The 22,507-nt window shown below is 35.3% G+C and overlaps 1 protein-coding gene across 1 annotated transcript in view; it reads right to left on the bottom strand.

Annotated features, from left to right (window-relative positions):
• Positions 1 to 4,106: 4,106 nt before the first annotated feature.
• LOC107045206 (protein bark beetle) overlaps positions 4,107 to 22,507 on the bottom strand; it is a 51,940-nt gene continuing 33,539 nt past the window's right edge. Inside the window, exons 4-9 of the mRNA XM_015267383.1 lie at positions 19,623 to 21,671; positions 16,477 to 18,199; positions 12,901 to 13,026; positions 12,760 to 12,786; positions 8,337 to 9,045; positions 4,107 to 5,856 (exon numbers count right to left, since the gene is read on the bottom strand). Of these exons, the coding sequence (XP_015122869.1) occupies positions 5,116 to 5,856; positions 8,337 to 9,045; positions 12,760 to 12,786; positions 12,901 to 13,026; positions 16,477 to 18,199; positions 19,623 to 21,671 (5,375 nt within the window). The 3' untranslated portion in view covers positions 4,107 to 5,115. The remainder of the gene's footprint in view (positions 5,857 to 8,336; positions 9,046 to 12,759; positions 12,787 to 12,900; positions 13,027 to 16,476; positions 18,200 to 19,622; positions 21,672 to 22,507) is intronic.

The following is a 22,507-nucleotide window of genomic DNA, read 5'->3' as shown; positions in this document are numbered from 1 at the left end:
GACTTATAAGGTCCTGACGATTAAACAGGAACAATAGGTCGAGAAATTAATTTCTCTTAAAAAATGTGTATGTGTGTAATGTGAATTTTTTTATGCCTTTGAGTGATATTAAAGATAGCGCCAAAATGTCCTAATTGGTCACAAATTCAAAAGTTTATGAACAAATAATCTCTAAAGCTTATGAACATGGCATACTCATTTAATTTCAATTTTTTTTAAAGAAAAAAGTGTTTACATACATGAAGAGAAAATTTTTAGGATAATTTCAGTTAAAAATATCTATACTCGCTTTTTTTCTCTGATGAACAATTTATTTGAAAAGTCAGATAAGGATCTAAATTATTTTTTCCAACCTTCTTTCTTCTGACCTACAGTACTAAACACGTTTAACAATGATTTGTTAGATTCCCCAGAAATACCGATCTGTTTTGAGAATCCTAAAATTCGATAGAGTTGTGTTTCGTTTTTCTTTCCATAATGCTGTCGCGGAGAGAGGACCCCTGTTGATAAACCATATTCGTCAAAAGGTGTGATGAATCGATAATAAATTTTTCTTCCTTTCTTATACGTTTCGAAATGAATTTTCTTATCTTACCGATTTGGTGATTGCAAGTGATTTCACTGGTTTCAAATGATTGCAAGTGATTTCATACGAAATCACTTACAATCGGTGAAATCACATGATTTCACTGATTTCATTTGATTTCACTTGATTTTAGAACAGATTCCATGTGATTTTAGAACTGATTTCATGTGATTTCATCCCAGAGTGACAGTGATTTCACCAGTGAATAACATCGGGGCATCCTGGTGCTAGGACATCGGGTTGTTATGAACCCAACCGTAAGATACTTCCAGTCATAGAATAATTCTGACTTGTTTCAGACAACTTATTTGGACCCTACATGATATATTAAAAATCAATTGGAGCGGAATCCTCAATTGATCATAGGATTGGAGGACGATTAATGTGCGGGGCTTCGGGGACCCCTCCGTCGCCCCTGCCACGGAGCGATCTGCAGCTGTTCCTGCCGCTATAGTTTCAGCTTCATTTACTCTTTTCAGACACTTTTCATAGTTTATGTGTCATCCATGTTCTTTTCTTGAATTACAGATCGGCTTTTATTTTTCTCTTTTTTTATCGGTTGATTAAAGTGGTATGAATAACCTCCAGTTGCGTTGTTAAGTGTAACGAGGAAAAATAAATTTAAAAAGCTCAAAAAAAAAAAGATTTATCATTGATACTGTTTTCCATGAATTCTAACTTTGATAAGTGTAAGAAATTGTTCCATTAAATTTTTTCTTCAATTATTTTTTTAAACAATAGTCTCTTGCTTGACTACGATGTTTCGACATTGGGGAGGGTAAGGCAAAACCGACCAGGGGGGCAAAACGGACCACTGACAGAAAATTGATAATTTTAGTTTTTGCTTCCGAATGTAGCAAATTCGAAGTCATTTGTGGTTTGAGGTGATTAGCAAAACTGATCAAATTGCGGTCCAACGACACTTGTTGTCTATAAAACCCCTGTGACGGTTATGATCCAAGAAACTCACCTTTAATTCAACACATTCAGTTTTCCTGATTTGAAGGAAAGGAAAAAAAACAAAAATTACCAATTTTCTGTCAGTGGTCCGTTTTACCCTGCCGGTCCGTTTTGCCGTACCCTCCCCTAACACACGTTTTCGAGCACGCAAAAATATAAATTATTTCTTGCGAAAATTTTACACTGATGATAATTTAGTAACACGCTTTTTAATCCGCGACACAATGCCCAAAAGAAAAAAAAACAAAGACAATTTTCTCAGCAATAATTGTATTATCGCCATCTGATCTGCCGACAATTTATCCTTGGTACATTATATTCGTCGATAAATTATCCGATGATTCATGGGTTTACCTTGTCGGATCGTAAACAGTGTCTAACGAGGCTTTCCGATGACCCCCTCTCTTTTCGATTCGAATCAAACTCACTATGGGACAATGTATCCCCATTCGCCCACGTATTATCACCGGTAGCCGCATTATCTCACACGAAATTGTCTTTCCTCAGCGTTGAGACCCGTGATTTATTACTTCAGTACCAGTGCTTGTGGGTTCATCATACCCTTGAAATTTATTATATCCGAGAAGGGAATAGCAGGGTTGGGCATCTCTCGATAATGGCTGTTTTTTACATGACATTGTAAAAAGCCCGTAATTTACGTAATAAATGTAAAAAATGTAAAAAAACTAGCCGACGTTATTTTTTATCGTAAACGGTGAAGCTTCGCCAAGATCGTACCTCGCGAGGGTGTTAAAAGTCACGAGGTTCATACCTCATCAGGATCATACGCTTCGAGGGTCATACCGTGTAAGGGATGCCTTTTACAAGGGTCAACCTCATTATTTATTAATCTCTATTGAATTCGTCGCGTCATCATCTTTTGCCTTCACATTAACCTGTTTCATTCAGCATTCTTAAATGATAAAACTATTTAACTGCTTTGGTAACTTTTTTGAACTCTTCAGAACAAAATGGTTTTTTCAGGGACAACTGAACTTTTCCAGGGCTCCAAATAATAAAGAGGAAAATCCAATAAAGCTCAACAGATAATGAGATTGACGTTCTCACAATGGAGATGATTTGTAACTTGATCTTTTGCAATGTTTGACCCCCGTGAAATTTAATCTTTATGAGGTATGGGGCTCATTTTTTTGAGTTTCTTAAAATGCCGTAAATCGTACCACGTGATGTAATAGTAGATTATGTCATCTGGCGATAAAAGTATTATCTGGCGAATAATATATGTATATCTCGCCTTCGGCTTGGATTATAATTACATTCGTCAGATGAAATTTTCTTCGCCGTGTGACCTACAATATTTTATGTCTCTGTGCCCGGAAACCGCGATTTCACCGAGGGAATCGATTTTAGAATCGTGGTTTTATGGACCTGGGGACATAAAATAGTTTGTTATGCCTCAAGTATCGAGAACCTCATTCTAACCGAACAAAGTGAAGTTACAATTCGCGGTTTATCGCGGATATTTAAGCGTCCAATACTGCGTCATCGACAGTCGGAATAACATAAAATATTCTAGTAACTGAAAAATGCAAGCTTTTCGAAGTATTGTAAAAAATGTAAAAAACCCCTTTGAGGTAATTTACGTAAATTACTTCGGTAAAAAACGGTGTAATTTACCAACGTAATTTACCCGCCCAACCCTGCCCACATGTATAAATTTTTCGAATTTTTTTTGTTCACAAGGGAAGGGGGAGTATAAACCGAACGTGTGGTCCAATTAAGGTGAAACCGAAAAATCACATTTGATAAGGCAGAATGCTTTGCGTGCAATGTTTTTCACTTTTTAATATGATTCTTCAGTGAAAAAAACTCTCTGTTTACCTTTCTAATCAATAACAACGCTAAATGTATCTTTTATTACCTTGTTACTAATAACGTTGATAACAAGGTAATAAAAGAAACATTTGTTGATACTAATGTTGTTGATCATGGTAATTACATCAATTTTCATTAATCATAGAACAATTCACATCAAATCCGAATTCAATGCGATTCACTGAGCAATGAATTTTTGAAAATTTTGACTTTTTTCAAATAAATTTTCATCGCTATCCATAACATGAGATAACTTGATTTGATGGTTGAGAATCGAAGTTCTGTCTTCACCCATTGATAGACATTCTAAAAAGTTTGAAAATGAGATAAATTGACCCTAGTCTGGTCAACAAACGCGTCCCTGCGACTTGGTCACCTCTGCGGGGATTCGCCGTCGTGTTATTTAGGCTTGAGCGTTGCCGAATCCACTAAATAATACGCAATATTTTGATATTTCAATTGATGATAGTAGTATGGCATGACAAAATAGAAAAACAGAATGGTGAAATAAAAATTTCAACAAGTGAACCCATTCGGAAGCTAATTACTAATTTATTAACAACAATCACTATACTCATTTATAAAAAATGCCATTGTCCACTTTCATTTATATAAAAAATGTCGACCTGAAAAGTGCTCGGATAAAAAATCAAAATTGTTGATTGAATTCTAATACCAAGGAGCGTAGGATACAATTAATAATGCCACACAACACATCGCAATATACTATAAAGAAAAGTTTTATTCGTAATAAAAAAGTTTATTGCAATAATCTATAAATTGTTGCTTTAATAAGTACGAAGTTAATGGCTATTATATAGATCCAAAGTCGTTTGAATTTCTCGATGAACAAAAATATAAAAAAACCTCATTCGTAACTGGTCATGCAAAAAGAATCCCGTTTGAAGGAATCTCTTATGATAGCGAAAGACAATAATATTATGTATGTATAACTAACAATCAATTCATCAAAAATTCATTACTTATACATAAACTTAATAATTACTAGAACGGGGTTCTTGCAATAACTAGAAACGCAAAATCGGGATATCGAAGGAAATACGAACACTAAGGTATTATAAATAACCATTCTTCCCCAGCAGAGCGAAACGACGATTGAACATCATAAAGACTAAAAATCATTACCGACTATCTTACAACGATTTTTGGACGGATTATGTCTGACTTTACCCTAAGAATGCCAGTCTAAATGATAATTATAATAATTGGAAGTGTCCGTCCATCGAGGAACATCTCATTTCATGTAAAACTCATGCAAAATACGTCAATTAGCAAATAAACATTTCATACAATTCATAAATTCTCCTTAATCAACTAGATCATTTATACTCGCTAACTCTTCCACGAGTTTCCTATATCACAATTCACAAAAACTTTCACTTATAATATTCCCTCGTGTACGAAAGCTTGGTAGTGCTCTCTCTCATAATTCCTCAAAAATTCATAATCTCAAATGAACAAAAAAAAAAACAGGGAGAAATTAATCACACAATTGCCCCAAGCATGCACAAAAATAATCAACAGTTCATTGAAAACTAATCAATAGAGAATCAATACGATAATGATGTTATCCTTATGTACACGCGACAGATAAGAGCAGGATTGTGGCAACATCCTCTCAAAACGTTTCTCCTAAATTACAGTAAATCATAAATTACTCCCATAATTTCAATAAAATTTCATTTGTACTTTCGTCATAGTAAACCCCCAAACTACATGGCCGTCTCCAACGGCTGGCTCTTGCTCCGTGCATCGGCTGACAACTGCGTCAACTCCGTCGGTTCATTGGGAAGAAAAACATCGAAATTTGTTTCTAACAGTGCTTCGCTTTTCGATCGAAGTGGCTTCTCCTCGCCAGTGTCGAGATTTGTTTCTAATAAAGTTCCACTTCGTGGTCGCTCTTCGTAGTAATATGGTTGTGGTGGCAGTGGTGGAATGAAGTATTCGGGAACAGGCTCTGATCCTGGTGTTGCTGGTGCTCCGTCGTATGAGTATTCCACTGGGGAATAGGGTGCTGGCTCGATGTCACGTTTCAATTCTGTGATTGAATCAGTCATCGCTAGGGATGCGTTCAGGGGAAGGGTTGATGCATTGTACGTAGATTCGTCGATTGGATCGGTTGGCGAATCGCCCGGGTTTACTTCGCTGTTGGCCACTGACGGCCAATTACTGTTATTTCGAGAGGTGAAGGTCGAGTGATTGCGGAAACCCTCGTTGCGGTAGGCGAGGTCGAAAACGGCGGTCTCTGCGTGGGGTACTGCGTATTTTTGCGCCCCTTTGAAGTCACTGGTGCTTGGGGAGTATCGGGGGTTATGAGCTTCGTAGACGTCGTAGGACTGGTTGTCTTCCATGGAGGAGTTCAGCTGGGATTTGTCCATTGAATCTATGCTACCACCGTTCATCATTTTTTTGTAGTCGAGCGAGCGAGATGTCAAGGTGTCGGTTGATTTTGACTGTTGGAAAGAAAAAATGGGTTATTTTGGGAGAGCTAGAGGGCAGAGAAATGGCTCGTAACATTCAATTCGAGTGATGCTTGCTTGGTAAATGTCGATTCGAAAATCGTGTAAAGGGCTGTGACATTCTCAAAAATTGGCAAAAAGGAATAGGATTTTAATTCTTAACAGGAATTCAATGGACTTGCTTGGCAAAACTATTCATAAAAGAAACTGGTCCTCAGATTGAGTTGATTTTCTTTCCATACTACATAATTGAATTGAATTTTTTTTTCGGACATAGAATTCTATGTTAAACATCCGATATTTTCCGAATTGAAAAAAAATTACATTCCCAAATAATATTACATGGAGATTTCTACAAGTAGGTGATAAATAAACTCTAAACGATTCTCTTTTCTCTAGATCAGATTGAATTAAAAAAATTATTCGTGGAGGGTAATTCACTAATTATTGTTGACTCGGAAAAATGAGGATTGCAAATGGTGCCCGAACAAAATAACAATTAATACATCATAAATAACAAAACTGAAAGCATATCCAGCAGAAATGCTCATATTTCCTCTAACCTTTGGAGGTGGAACAAGTACCACTCTTTTCTCCTGCATTTGCTGCTTGTGGAAAAATTACTGCGTGATTAACTCTTCGAAAATACTTCATCGATATAGATTATTTAGAAAAGAATTCGCAGCTATTGAATTTCATAAATTTAATAGCTGTTAATAAAATCCGTGCGAACTACTTCATCATCTCGAAAATCAGGGACGTTTTTACAAGAAAGCACTGATTAATTTGTTCGCAGTGGATAAAAGTCTCTACGGGAAAAGTATTTCTACATTTTTCTTCTAAAATGAATGGAATTGGATTACTGCTTTTTAAGAGACCTTAATTAATGAGGCGAGTCAACTCATTGTCTACTAATTGTTTTGCTTATGAAATTCTCTTGAAAATAAGTGATTTTAGTAGAAAATACTAAGACTTATTCTGAATAAACTCCCTAAAAATGCTTCTCAACACTGCCTCTATAATCAAGGGTTTTTGAGATAATTTCAGAATTACTAAAATGAATATAAATTCACGATAATGTTGTTTTCAATGTAAACCTTCGTTGATTATAAAAAAATCATTACAAATTTTTGAATTTCCGGAAATTTGATTTTTTTAGGCATGAAATCGATTTCTGGTAAAATTCTGGATATGAATAAATTTTCTACGATTCCGAACAAGTGATTTTTATAACGGAAAATTGATTGTTTATAAATTATTTACAGAAAGTGCTCTTAATTTTTTTAATGGCTATTTTTCAATTATTTCATCAACACTGTTAAAAATTTACGTCTGAATTTTCCGTGCCAAATTCTGGAAATTTTTATTGTGATCAAGTTCCACTGAAATGTCAGGAAATCTTGTCATTGCAAAATCAAATATTCCATTGATCTCCTGTTCAAATGATCTGGAAATCAATAAAATACTTCATTTTTCAGTTCAATTATTTTGTGAAAATTCAGAAAAATCAGGGAACAATTAAAAATTTATGTCATTTTGTTTCTGAATGTTCCACTCAAAATTTAATCAAGTTGTGAATTTTTCGTCTCATACCACTGAAAACTTATGAATTTTCGTGAATTCTACTTAAAACTTGAAATTTCATTATAATTTTTTCCCTAAATTCGATTCAATGTCACTCTCATGAGATTTACTCTATCTTCCAATGAAATTTCAAAAAATTTCTAACAGTGAATATTCCTCCAAAAGTAGAATTTGAAATGTTTTTTAGATTTTTAAAACGTTTTCTAACTATTCAATAGCGAGATTCAAATTCAGACCAGCAAAGTTTAAATAATAAAATCATTGTAAAATGTTCGGAAACAGGGGCAAATGAAAGCTTAAACTACAAAAGTAGAAAAGCATTTCACTGCAGAAGTTTAGAGCCACAGAGGTGTCTTTTTTTTTCAAAATTTTTGAAAAAATCGGTGTAGTAATAATTACGAATTAGTTTTTTGAAATTCGACTCCTACACAGCTAATTCCGTTTTGTTTAAAATAAAAATTTGCGCCATTTGTGTAAAATAGGCAGAAAAGTTATCCTTAAAATATTTAAAATATATTCTCGATTCTTTCAGAAACATTTTTCAGGCCGATTTACATGAATGGTGCAATTTTTCATTTAAAAAATTACGAAATTAGCTGTGTAGGAGTTGAATTTTTAAAAACTAATCCGTAATTGTTATTGTACACATTTTTTCAAACATTTTGAAGAAAAAGAAAGCTCTGTAGCTCAAAAATTAGAGGCCCTCGACTATTTTTAACATTTTAAGCCTCTGCGGGGCAACCAATAAACAATTAATTTTTTTGCACTAATTATTCATTTTTGGGTGTATATAATCGATCTTTAATGTATGAAAAATCGCATTCCAATAGCCCGTGAATTTTAAAACTCACAGTAGTCTCCCCTTAAAACAATAAAAAAATAAAACTTACAGGAACAGGTTTACGCCTGTAAGCCAGCTCAGTGAATCCCGAAGTGGATCCCACCGATTTCAACGAATGAAGTGACTGCCTGATGGAGTTACGTCGCTCAAGTCTCTCAATTTTTCGTCTCTTGGACTTTGAAATCCAAAATCCAATTGCAGCCGCCAAAAGAGCGAGAGCCGCTCCAATTGCGCCCAAAACACCCACAGCGACGATGTCTCGTCTCCACGACAATGGATCGATGTAAACTCTGGGGTCAATTTCGCAAATGAAGGGGCTCGGCTGACTGCAATGGTCAATTTCAATGGTTTGGTACGTGAATGTTGTGCACTGGTCGATGCGCTCCAACTGCTGCACCCAGACACGCTCTGAATACTCGAAGCGTTCCTGCTGTTTTCTCAGAAATCTCCAGAGCTGAAGGTAATCGCCCATGATGAAGGGCATGGAGGCATTCGCCTGCCTGCAAAATTCTCGAGCGCTGAAGAAGTCCATTGGGGCGCCGATGTAGATGTAGCAGGTGTCACCGACCAAGTCCCAGGCTGGGGGGCACTTTCCACTCAAGACAGATTCATTGTTCATGTGGAAGGGCGTGTAATCGACCTGGAGGAGCTCTGGTGAATCACTACGATCACGAATCCTTCCTGCAACTGCTGTTGTCTCGTTGTAGCCCCACCAGTTGTGTTTTGCATCCACGTGAGATCTCCAGACTTCCAGTTGGCTGAATTGGAAATTTAATAGTCAGTTTTTTATTTCGCGGTAAGGAAGGGAGTAAGGAGTAAAATGGATCGTCAATGTTGTAGGGGATAATGTATTAGGGACATTCCACACTATTTCAACGAGGGCAAAAAAAATTTTTTTTTAAGGCCCGGGAGTACTATCTTTCGAATGTTATCTGGATTTTTTTATCTTTCGTAATCCAAAATTGTCAATTCAATGGTACATCATGTAGAAATTCCCAAAAATTATCATAGAATGATAAAAAATAAAATAAAAAAAATTCTGAACTTTTTCAAAGAGCGTTTTTAATTGAGATTCAGAATGAGTTGAAAAAAGTGGAAATTACAAATATCTGATTCGCTGTGGCAAATTATTTATTAGCTGTCATTTTCCATGATGGATAACAAAACACTAACTCCTCATGGGAAGTGACAGCTAGGTATCTCAATTTTCAAAACAGTGGTATGTAGTCATCTGGCATTTTTATGTGATAAAAGTGTGATTAAAAAATTCTCCAAAATATTGCAACTTTTTTCAAAGAGTCTTTTCCGTAATAAATGTCTCTGTGCAGTGTGGGAAAAGATTTAAGAAATCAGTCTTCCCCGTGCAGGATATTGGGTGATAGGCCGCCATTTGTTACGGTAAATCAAATACATTCTTCAATTTCTTGTTATTCAACTTATTCTGAATATAAATTAAAAATCCTCTTTGAAAAAATTAAGAATTTTTTCTACTTTTTTAAAATTATTTATTCATAATTTTTCAAAACTTCTGCATGATGCAGGACTTAATTGACAATTTCAAATGACGAAAGATGAAAAAAACATAAAGATAACGTTCGAAAGATAATACACCCGGGCCTTAAATTGCATATATCACAGAAAGAGGGCCAGAAATATTATCAACAGCCCATTTTTTTTTGTTAAAGTTATAACAATTGTAAAATTCCAGTGAATAACGAATAGACATACCTTTGACTATTGATATCTTGAAAGTTGTGCGTTTAATTCAAAAATTTCAGAAGGGCTTTATTGTTGAGAAAGAATGGTCAGTTACGTAAAAAAAAATTGATCGGAAAAAGGAAATATTATTTGCATTTTTTAAAATAAACAATTAGGAAAATCGTTGTAGTTTCGTGAGGTCCACTCTGAAAAATATAAAAAATATATGTCATGTGGGAAATACTAAGAACGCTATATCAAATTTTCGTTTAATGACATTAACTGGCTCGTAAAATATTAATTTTTTAATGATCAAAATCATGTGACGTCTCCGCCGCTCAGTGCATTGCCCATTCTGAGCGCTCCATTCTCTTCCAACGTCTATTTTCTTCAAAAAAAAACAAGACTTTTCATGATTATTCATTTTTTTACAACGACAAAAAACACACTTTACCATGAAATAAGTGTTGAGTGAGCTATACGGTTGTTCAAAGTTTTAGCGGATTGAGAGCGCTTGAATTGGGTAGCGCACTGAAGAGCGGAGACAGCGCGCGACGTCATAAAAAAATTAATATCTCAACCATCAGTGAATGTTAGTAAACAAAATTTTGACACAGCTTTCTCAACAATATTTCCCACAACATATATTTTTTTCAATTTTTTTAGGGTTGAACTCACATAGCCAAAACGGTTTTTCTAATTGTTTATTTAAAAAAACGCAATAATATTTACTTTTTCCAAGCGATGTTTTTTTAATAACTGACCATTCTTTCTGACCAATAAAGCCTTTTTAAGTTTTCCACATAAAATTCGTAATTGAGATATAAATGTTCAAAAGTTTCCGGATTCCTTACTCAACTAAATTCGCAGTTGAACTAGCATGGAACGCCCCATTAGAATAGTGACAGTTTCTTTGAAAATCCCTCGTTGTTGGAATGAAGTGTCAAAAACAGAATTTAAGAACCGAGCTCTTTTGCTAGGCGAATTTAATGCAAATCTGCACATCTGTTGATGTACAAAATTCGATGGAGTTGAATTTTTTTTTATTTTTTTGTTCACTGAATTTTTTTCCTCATTGTAAGATGGAAGAAAAAAAATCCTACAATTCATGCGTAGCAATTCTTATGGAAAAAATCCTAACAGAAAAAATTGTACGGCAAAATAAAAATCTAAATTCTGATTGTTTTGAACGTCGCAAAACGAATTAGATAATTTTTAGTGAAAATCGGTCAAAAAAATTGAACGTCAACAGAATTTTAATGTAAAACAATATCATTCTGTAGCAAACACACTAGATTGTTTTTTCAATTTTTTCATACGTTTAAATTCCTCAAAAAGTCATTCTTGAAGCCATAGAACTCAATTCTCCACATCTTGCAAAAAGCAGGAACTAGTGGGAAATACATTGGGAGAGTACTTGGTTTCAAATTTTCTCAGATAGAAAATAGTCTCTTGACATTTTCTCCTAAAACCACTTTTTATCGATATAAATCTCCAATTGCTAAAGATTTAATACTCCAAGTGAAACAAAAATTGCATGACATTATCAACATCTTTTTTTTGTTGTAAATTTTTCAATCTCCAAAAAAGATATTTTCATATTTTTCCTAGTAAAATCACTTGGTTCTTGGATAACCGTACACTTGGTGAAAATTTCGAACTTCATTGGGGAATTTATTCTGAATAGAAGTATATCAGTAGCGGAGTGGTAAAACGGTATAAGTCAATTTTGACTATTGACCAAGTTTTAATAAATATCTTGGAATCTAAGGGAGATAGCAAAATTTTTAGTATAACCTTTTTTGCAGAGCCGATTGAGAGCTACAACAAATATAGTTACGAAAATTTCGCTATCTTCGTTAAATTCGAAAATATTCCTCAAAAGCTCAATTGGGAGATAAGTCGACTTAAACCGGTTTACCACTTCGCTACTGATATGAATTTATTACATGAATTTGTTCTGAAAATAAATAAAAATCCATAAATCCACTTTTATTGTAAAATACACAAAATATGGGTTAACACAAGCTAAACTTTTGGTAATTCGACTCAGTGATGGTCCATTTTGTTCCATTCTCCCCTATCACAAAGCGAAAAATAGGGAACTTGCATGGATTTCAGTCTTCCCTAATTTCCCTATTTAGCCATTCTATACAACCCATAGATAGCTAAGCGAAAAGATTGTCATCTCGATTGTTTTTCCATCTCCATAATCTAAAATTTATCTCAATTTTCATTGTATTGAACATCACGGAGGAGTCCCTAAAAATTATGATTGTACAATACAAAAAAATAGAAAAGAAACTGAACATTTTCAAATGATGTTTTAATAAAGATTTGGAAATAAGTCCGATAGAGAGGAAATTGTGAATGGATAATTCATCATGGTTCTGTGACAAATGACGACCTAAGAGCCATTAGATACAGTAAATTATTAATTTGCAATTTTTTCCCCATTGGATTTATTTTCCAATATTATTTAAAAACTCTCTTTAAAAATGTTCATTTTTTTTCAAAGTTGTTTGAGGGTACAATCATAATCTTTGGAGACTCCAGGATTATGTGAAACTGAATGGCAATTGGAGAATATTTAAGATTATTAGAATAAAAAATCATGAAAGAAGTCGAAACTTGAAATTTTTTAAAAATTCCTGCAAGTTCCCTACTGCCAACTAAAATTCTACTACAAAGAACGCAGTTTACGCAGAATGAGGACTAAGCGGACTACGTAGCCAGAATAATGAAAACATTACAGATATTCCAAGGCTACTTACTTAAGGTACCAATCCGTGCCGACAACTCTGGTTTATAAAATCATGCACATGCGATTTTCAGAGTATGAAATAAGAAAAACCAAATGAATAAAGAGTAATCTAAATATTGGATAAAGTTTGGAATAGGTTTTGCATACGTACATCGAGCGATTTATTGTCAGAATTTCGTAGTCGTTGTCGGGGTTGAAGAATACGTTGTCCACGTATTGTTGGCCAGGGGTACCAGCTACAATCGTGCTTCTTCCTTCTCGATCAATTGCATAATTTCTAGATAATAAACAAAACATTATTGGGATATTTTCTAAAGAAGTATACAGAATTAATTCGAAATGGAAGATTAATAAAAAAAATTTGAATGAACAAATTTTACAGACAAACCTAACGCATTCGGTAGAAAATTCCATCGCATTTCTATAGAACTCTTATTGAAATCTATTAGTTTTCCGCCGATTCTACTGAAAAAATCAGCAGATTTTCGATGCTTTTTTATCATGAAAATGTTTGATAGAGAATATTTTATGAAAGAAATCAATGAAATTCGATTTTTATGTATAGCTTATTCCATCGAAATATTTTCTATAGAAATTTCTCTATTTAATTTTTCTAATTTCTTTTCTTTTATTTTGTTCAATGAAGAGAAGAAAAATGTAGTCAAAAAAGTTGGAAAAATCATGTCGAGGAATTTTCGTAGAAAATCTCAAATGTATTCGAAATGGAAGATTAATAAAAAAAATTTGTATGAGCAAATTTTACAGACAAACCTAACGCATTCGGTAGAAAATTCCATCGCATTTTTATACAACTCTTATTGGAATCTATTAGTTTTCCGCCGATTCTACTGAAAAAATCAGCAGATTTTCAACGATTTTTTATCGTGAAAATGTTTGATAGAGAATATTTTATGAAAGAAATCAATCAAATTCGATTTTTGTATACAACTTATTCCATGGAAACATTTTCTATAGAAATTCCTCTATTTAATTTTTCTAATTTCTTTTCTTTTATTTTGTTCAATGAAGAGAAGAAAAATGTAGTGAAAAAACTTAGGAAAATCATGTCCAGGGATTTTCGTAGAAAATATCAAATGGATTAGAAATGGAAGATTAATAAAAAAAAATTGCATGAACAAATTTTACAGACAAACCTAACGCATTCGATTTCTACAGAACTCCTATTGAAACCTATTACTTTTTCACCGATTCTACTCAAAAACTCAGCAGATTTTCTATGCTTTTTTTATTATGGAAATGTTTGATAGAAAATAATCTATGAAAGAAATCAACAAAATTTGATTTTGTGTATACATAGCTTATTCCACCAAGATATTTTCTATAGAAATTCCTCTATTTTAATTTTTCTATTTCTTTTCGTTTATTTTTTCAATGGAAGAAAGAAAAATAGAGCGAAAAAATTTAGAAAAAACATGTCGAGGAATTTCCATAAAAAATATCTGAATAGAAAAAATTTTAGATCAAATTCGATTGACATTCTCGAAAGAGGTATTCAGAATGAATTCGAAATGAAAGCTTGATAAAAAAAGTTGAATGAAAAAATTTTACAGAAAAGCTTAACGCCTTTGGTAAAAAATTCTATCGGATTTCTATGAAACTCATATTTAAATCTATCAATTTTCCGCCGATTCTACTGAAAAAATCAGCAGATTTTCTAAGGTTTTTAATCATGAAAATGTTTGATAGAGAATATTTTATGAAAGAAATCAATAAAATCTCTTAGAAATAGGATGTTAATTTCTATTAATGATGGCCGGGGTCGGGTGGTGTTTGAAATTATTAAACTCGCGTTGTTTTTTCTGTTTGAATTTAATATAATGTGATTATATTTACACTATTTACAATAGTTGAGTTTCCGTTATTTTGTTGAGCTTCGATTATTTAGTGGACTGTATATTTATTTCAGATGATAACGTTTGATAATAGTTGTTGATTTCCGTGCTAACTTTCTGCGTGATTTTGATGATAACGAACGACGTGGGTTCAGTTACGAGTACGGTTTATTACTGACTTTTCAGATTTGATAGCGTTCGCCAGTCGGCCCCTCGGTCAAGTTCGGAATTCCGGAATTTTCACGATCTTGAATGACCGACCATATTTGTTAGTTTTGGCTAATTCGAATCGATTCTTATAGAAATGTGGGTCGGATTTCTAACAAAATCTTATTTGTGTGTACAACTCATTCCATCGACATATTTTCTATAGAAATTCCTCTATTTAAATGTTCCAATTTCTTTTCGTTTATTTTTTCAATGAAAGAATGAAAAATAGAGCGAAAAAATTTGGAGAAATCATGTCTAGGAATTTTCATAGAAAATATATAAATGAAAAAAATTTTAGCTCAAATTTTATTGACCTTTTCAAAAGAAGTATTCAGAATGAATTAAAAGTCGACAATTAATAAAAAAAAAATTTATGAAAAAATTTTACGAAAAAAATTAATTTATTCGGCAGAAAATTCGATTGGTTTCCTATAGAACTCTATTGAAAACTGCTAACTATTTGCCGATGCTACAGAAAACAGCAGTTTTTCAACGCTTTTTTATCAAGGAAATTTTTAATAGAGAATATTTTATGAAAGAAAACAGTCAAATTTAATTTTTGTGTATAAGTTATTCCATCGAGATATTTCCTATAGAAATTTCGCTATTTGAAAGTAGAGTGAAAAAACTTGGAAAAATCATATCGAGGACTTTTTATAGAAAATATTTCAATAAAAAAAGTTTTAGATCAAATTCTATTGACTGTTCCTAAAAAACAGTATCTGCTGAGAATTTTCTATCGAAAAAAGCTCGTAGAAAGACTGCGGAATGTTCGAATAGAATTTCCAATGGAAATCCAATAGGATAGGATCTATAGGTCTCTATAACTAGCTCCTTCTATTCAATTTTGTCATGCACAACAATTCCCCAGTGAAGTGCACAATAAAAATCTTCATCAAAACGTTCCCCACCCTCTCAAAATAAAAACTTCATCCTCAAAAAATTCAGTCCTAAACAATTTTTCTCATTTCCCCACCGATACAAACTCCCAAAAATGCCCTTAAGGGGAGACTAGTATGAGTTTTAAAAGTCATGGGTTATTGGAGTGAGACTTTCCATACATTGAAGGATGATTATATCGACCTGAAAACGAATAATTAGTGCAAAAAAAAATTTGTTTTATTGTTCGTTTGTCCGAAAACGCTAAAAATGCCAAAAACAGTCCAGTGCCTCCAATTTTTGAGCTACGAAGGATTTTTTTTTCAAAATTTTCGGAAAAATATGTGGAATAACAATTATGAGCTAGTTTTTTAATAGTTTTTAATTCGCTTCCTACATGGCTAAATTTCCTTTTTCGTATTTTTTTACACAAATAGTGAATTTTTTTATATGAAAAAAACTGAAATCAGCTGTGTAGGAGTCGAATTCAAAAAACTTGCTCGTAATTGTTAGTCCACATATTTTTCCGAAAATTTTGAAAAAACAAATCTTTTGTACCTCAAAAATTAAAGTCCCTGGACTGTTTTTAGCATTTCTAGCGTTTTCGGGCAAACGAACAATAAAAAAATTTTTTTTTTGCACTAATTATTCGTTTTCAGATCTATATAATCGATCTTCAATGTATGAAAAGTCTCACTCGAATAAACCACGACTTTTAAAACTTATAGTAGTCTCCCCTTAAAAAAAAGTAAATGAATAAAACCAAACTATGAACAAAAACTCACTTATAAAATCCATTATGCGAAGTGCTCTGATAAATGGGGAGCCTGACCCTCTCGAATCCACAGATCTCCAGCAAATGAAGTCCCAAATTGGCGTGCAAATAATTAAGCGTCATATTGCTGACCACCTGCCTCAAAATGATATTGCTGTCATAAGGAGCATCATTCTTCATGAAGTAATTCCTGAAGATGGTGACCTCCTGATAAGGGCTGCTCTGCTTCCCCTCGACAAACAGCGCAGCTTTATTCCAGTTCTCAGCGAACAAGTTATTATGAATCCAACCCTTCAACGACGTAGCCGATCCCGTGGAGTCTGCACGAATGGAGAGACCCCCCTGATTCCTCCTGACAAGATTATTCCTGAAGAACAGGGACTGAGTGTTCTGCACGTCCAACACAACAGCTGATTTGCACGTCGAGAAATTACCGTAGAGCTTCTGACAATTATCAATGAACTGATTTTTCTCAAGTGTCATGATTGCATTCACCTCACCAGCACTCGAATATTTAACAGCTCCCTCTTGACAACGTGAAATTATTGAATACGATATATTATGCTGAACATCACGATTAAATCCAATGGCTGATATTGGAAGAGTCACAACTTCAGCGATGAATCCATGAATGCCACTGGCTCCATTAGCAAACAATCTGACACTGAGACTGGGTCCCTCAGTTCTGAACAACTTCTTCTCGTCCTTGCTATTGAACTCCAGCTCACCAATGGTCTTAGCACTCACATTATAAATATCCCCATCGTACAAAGTGATGCCATCGTGTCGCCCAGGATTTTTAGTCGAATTAAAAAGATTGAACTGCAACAGTCTGAAGCCAAAGGGTTTTGCCCTGTACGTGCTTCTGAATATCTTGATACAATTGACAGGATTGTTGTCGTATTTGTAGTAAATGAGGACTCGCTCCTCGATGGTGACCTCCTTGGTCGTGTCGCAGATGTCGACCAAGCTGAACAAATGATAGGGAATATTGAGGTCTTTCAGGGGAGTAAACGAGCTCTCGTTAGCTTCTCGACCTTCGCCAGTTAATGATAGCACATTAACTCCGTTACCCAGGGCGTTGTTGATTATGTTGAAGAGTAGTTCGACTGTGTGAGTAGGGGAGATCAGGTTGATCCCGTGGTAGGCGGACTTCAGGATTTCCACGTGGGACACAACTGGGCTCTTCATGACTGATTGAATAGCCGGGGATTTCTCGTTGTGAAGAATTCCAGCGCCACTTATGTTGACGTATCTCAGGACTGACTCGACCCTTCGGAAGGTCTCGTGGGTCAGGACGTCGTGGATTCTGTGTTCGTAGAGGTGATGCTCAAACTCGCTGTTGGCTATTCTGATGCCTCCCCAGTAGTCCTTGGTGACTTCTAGATTTCTCTTGCCACAGTTTACGAAGACGTAGTCACCGTCCCAGGGGCAGTCGTACTTGTGACCGTAGAGTTGACCGTTTAAGCGGATTTGACAGTCCTCGAGACGCTCCTCGTGGCCAGAACATTGAATGGGCTCCGGCCATGACCAAATTCTTGCTAAGGAACCTGGGTGCAGCTCGTAACGACGACTGTGGGACACGTAGATGTTCAGCGGGTCGTAGCCTAGCTGACGACAGGCGACCTGAGCATTTCGCTCCGTGAAACGACGGTCGCAGAGGGGGATCCATTGGAGTGTTGTGCGATTGAAGAACTCGATGAAACCCTCGTTGTTGGACGAGGAACATTTACCTGGAGATAAAAGATAATGTGGATTTGAATTGTGATTAGGATTGGGTGGAATTGAAATTATAGGCATGTCGTGAGGGATACACTGAGAAAAAAACGAACAAGTTCTTAAACAAGTCTTATTTGGGCCAACAAAATTGTTAGTTGAAAAATACCAAAAAAATTATTGTTTGGTTCGAATTTGAAAGTTTCAAACGTGTACACTCGTTTACTAAAGTTCTGAAATAAAATACACAGGATGCCAGTTCAGATTGTTTCAGAACTTTAGTAAATGATTGTATAATTGCTCTACATTCATACAAGACGGTGCCTTGTCAGGACAAAAATATCTTTTATAGAGGGAAGTTTATCAAACAATATTTTGTCCCTAAGTTACAAGATTGCTGTCATATCCTCATTATTATTTCATTTAACAACGAAAAAGTAGTGCTAGAAATTACATTTTTTACTTGCGCAGAGATTAAATTTTTTTTTGAAAAGATTAAGTCTTAGGAAAAAGTGGAAATAGACGTTAATGTCAGACATTACAGAACTGAACTATTACTGAAACTAAATTGAATTCCATTGAAATGATGGTCTTATCATCAGAAAGTTGTTTTAAATATTGAGTGAATTCTATCCAACAAGTGTATTCGTGTTTTTCTGATTTACACAAGAAAAGTGGAAATGGACGTTCATGTCAGACAATATATAGTTGATTCATGATGAGAATTGAATTCAATTGCAATTCTGGTATTTTCACCAGGGATATTGATGGCATTCTATAATTCTTTCGATTGTTACAATGTTTGTAGGAAACAGTGGAAATAGACGTTAATGTCAGACATCACAGAACTGAACTATTATTGAAACTAAATTGAATTCCATTGTAATGATGGTCTTACCATCAGGAAATTGTTTAAAATATTGACTGAATTCTATTCAACAAGTGTATTCGTGTTTTCACGATTTATACAAGAAAAGTGGAAAACAACGTTCATGTCAGACAATTCTGGTGTTTTCACCAAGGATTCTGATGGCATTCTATAATTCTTTCGAGTTTTGCAATTTTTTGTAGGAAAAGTGGAAATGGACGTCAACGTCAGACATCCCAGGATTCAACCATGCTTAGAACGAAATTAATTTCAATTGAAATCCTATGCTTATCATCCAGAAACTGTTTAAAATATTGAGTGAATTTTATTCAACAAGTGTATTCGTGTTTTCACGATTTACACAGAAAAAGTGGAAATGGACGTTCATGTCAGACAAGATATCGCGTTGACTAATGGTTTAAACTGGCTGGAAATTGTAGTCATATCATAAAGAATACTGTTTAAAATAAATAAAGTAAATCCTACACATGATTTATGATTTTATCTCATATCTCAAATAAAATCATTCATTAAAAAAAATCTAAAACAACAAAGAATTTCTTCTGCCTCACCTTCTTTACACAGCTGGATTGTTCCCTCTGGCCCATTGTCCGCGGCCCTCCTGGCAACGGGTTTCGGCAGCAAGCTGTCATCCCGTGCCATTGGGCTCATAACAATCTCATGTCCAGGTGCGCCAACAGCCTTCAAAGTCCCCAACACCAGAATCCCAACATTCGGCGCAAACTCCATCACAACATCCGGATAAATATTAACAGTCACATCGGGCATGATCGTGATATCCGATCTGATGATATAAGGAGTTGGACGATAGTACAACGACAAATTCTCAGTGATTCTCCCTCCAAGATTATCGAGATCAACGGTGGGTCTCAGCTCCCAAGAAGCTGAGATGGACGAGTCAAACGAGTCACCAGTCAAGTAGGGCCTAAAATTGGCCACAGCATGATTATTCCAGTCATCAAAGTCAAAGATTCCCTTCTTGATCAGCCCTTCGTCAGAGGTTCCCCACCAGTTCTCAGTCACATCCACTTCGTTATTAATCTTAGCAGTTCGAATGCCTGCGACCAGCTCGTAATTCATACTGTTGCCACCAAACAAGTTACGATTCACTTGGACCTTCTGAATCCCTTGAAAGCCAACGACATAAGTAGGCTTGTCAAACATCTGATGAATGCCCCTGGCCACAACTCCATTAGAATTCTCTCGGATTTCGTTCAAGTAGAAACGAGCTGGGATCTCCCCAAGGATCTCAGACTGACTGTCAGCCTTGAACTCCACCATGAACGACCCACTGTTCTTCTCAATAACATTATTATCGATTTTCAATCGCTTCTCCATCCCTCGGATCGATATAAGCCCATTCTTACACCGATTCCCAACGTATTTGTTGAAGGAAATATTCAAGCTTGCGTAATGTCCATCAACAATGAATCCAAAATTGTTATTATCCCTCCAGGTGTTGTTGCCAAAATACAAAGAGTGAGTGAAATTCTCGTTGTACTGCCAGACGTATGGCAAAGCCACCTCGAAGCCGCCCCCCTGATTCCTCTCGATCGAGCTGTCCTGCATGATCCAGTGGAACAAATTGTTCGACTGTCTCATGTCCCTACTGTATTGCAAAATGCCCCGGCCATTGTCCGTGATTAATGTGTTATTCGCGTGAATAGCAATTTCTGATATGTTGGAGGTGTAGATGTTCCAGTGAGGGGAGAGAATGTGAATGGCCTCCTCTTGATTGTGGGAGATTTCGCAGTTGATGAGGCGGATTGACTCGTTGGACTTCCTCAGGAAGTGATTACCGAACTCGTCGAGGTAGCGGTTGTAGTAGGACGCTGAGATGCCTCTCCTATTTCCCTTGATCTTCGATCGAGATACTAAAAGGGTGGGCGTTGGTCCAGTGACAATTCTGTTTCTTATGTTTTGGGCTGGAGATGGGAGGGTTGTCACTGCTAGGACAGCACCTCCCAGGGCGTTGGTGCCGCTGTGGTACTCCAGGATCACGTTGAAGGAGCTGGAAGATACTGGGAAGACTGCCAAGTCCCTTTTCAGGTGGTAAACTGTGCTCCAGGGGTTGATTCTCAATGCGTCGTAGATTATTATCTGCTCTGTGCTCCTGTTTTCAATGGGATTCAGCAGTTGAAGACCTATGACGTACCCAGGGGTGCATCTTATCTGGATCAGACGCTTCAGGCTCTCCTCACTTTGACGTTTTGAGGTCACAATGTATTTTATGTCACCGGTGATGAGGTCAATGTTCTGAGAGTTGTCGGGGATCATTATGGGCTCGTAGGGCTTGTCGATTGTCTGGGTCATGGGCTGCATGAACCATCCTGCAAATTCTCTTTGCTGTACTGCAGAGAGTGCAGGATTATGCCTGATTCCAGCGAATCCGTTGTTCTCGATTCTGGAGTTTGCGATTCGGAGGCCTAACTGCTTGAAACTTATTCCGCTACCACGATTGCCGGAGAAGTCACTGTTTTTAACTGTATTTACAGCGTCTGCGGAGTATATGTCGGAGTAGATTATTCCCAGGCCGTCTTGGAGATTGTTTGTTACTTTTATGCCTTCCAGGGAGTGACGGGCGAAGTCTATCTGGAGGGCTGCAATCAGATTTTTGGAATTTATTCATCTATTTGTTTATGAATTCGGTTATTTGTTCTACAATTTTTTCGGTTTTTGGAATTTTTTGGAGGAAAAATTGGAAATAGACGTTAATGTCAGACATTACAGAACTGAATTATTACTGGAACTAAATTGAATTAGAGTGAAATCATGGTCTTTGCATCCGGAAATTGTTTTAAATATTGAGTGAATTCTATTCGACCCGTGTATTCGAATTTATTTATCTATTCATTTATTTATTCTATAATTCTTTCGGTTTTTGCAAGTGTTTGTAGGAAAAAGTGGAAATAGACGTTAATGTCAGACATCACAGAACTATTACTGGACCTAATGGAATTCCATGAAAATAATAGTCTTATCATCAAGGAATTGTTTTAAATATTGAGTGAATTTGATTCAATAAATGTATTCGTATTTTCACGATTTATATATGGAGAAGTGGAGATGGACGTTCACGTCAGACAATACATAAAGTTGATTCATGATAGGAATTACATTCACTTGCAATTTTGGTGTTTTTACCAGGGATATTCATGGCATTCTATAATTCTTTCAGTTTTTGCAATTCTTTGTGGGAAAAAGTAGAAATAGACGTTAATATCAGACATCACAGAACTGAACTATTACTAGAACTAAATTGAATTCTATTGAAATCATGGTCTTATCATCAGGAAATTCTTTCAAATATTCAGCGAATTCTATCCGACAAGTGTATTTGAATTTATTCATCGATTTATTTATTCATTCATTTATTTATTTTTTAATTGAAAAAATTTGAGCAGAGGAACTTTTGAATTGTATACAAAAAATTGAC

Source organism: Diachasma alloeum, unplaced genomic scaffold (genome assembly GCF_001412515.2).
Source record: "Diachasma alloeum isolate Michigan unplaced genomic scaffold, Dall2.0 Dall_scaffold_00180, whole genome shotgun sequence".
Classification (NCBI taxonomy): domain Eukaryota; kingdom Metazoa; phylum Arthropoda; class Insecta; order Hymenoptera; family Braconidae; genus Diachasma; species Diachasma alloeum.
The sequence above is the reverse complement of the archived record's forward strand: the minus strand, read 5'-3'. Positions and strand labels throughout refer to the sequence as shown.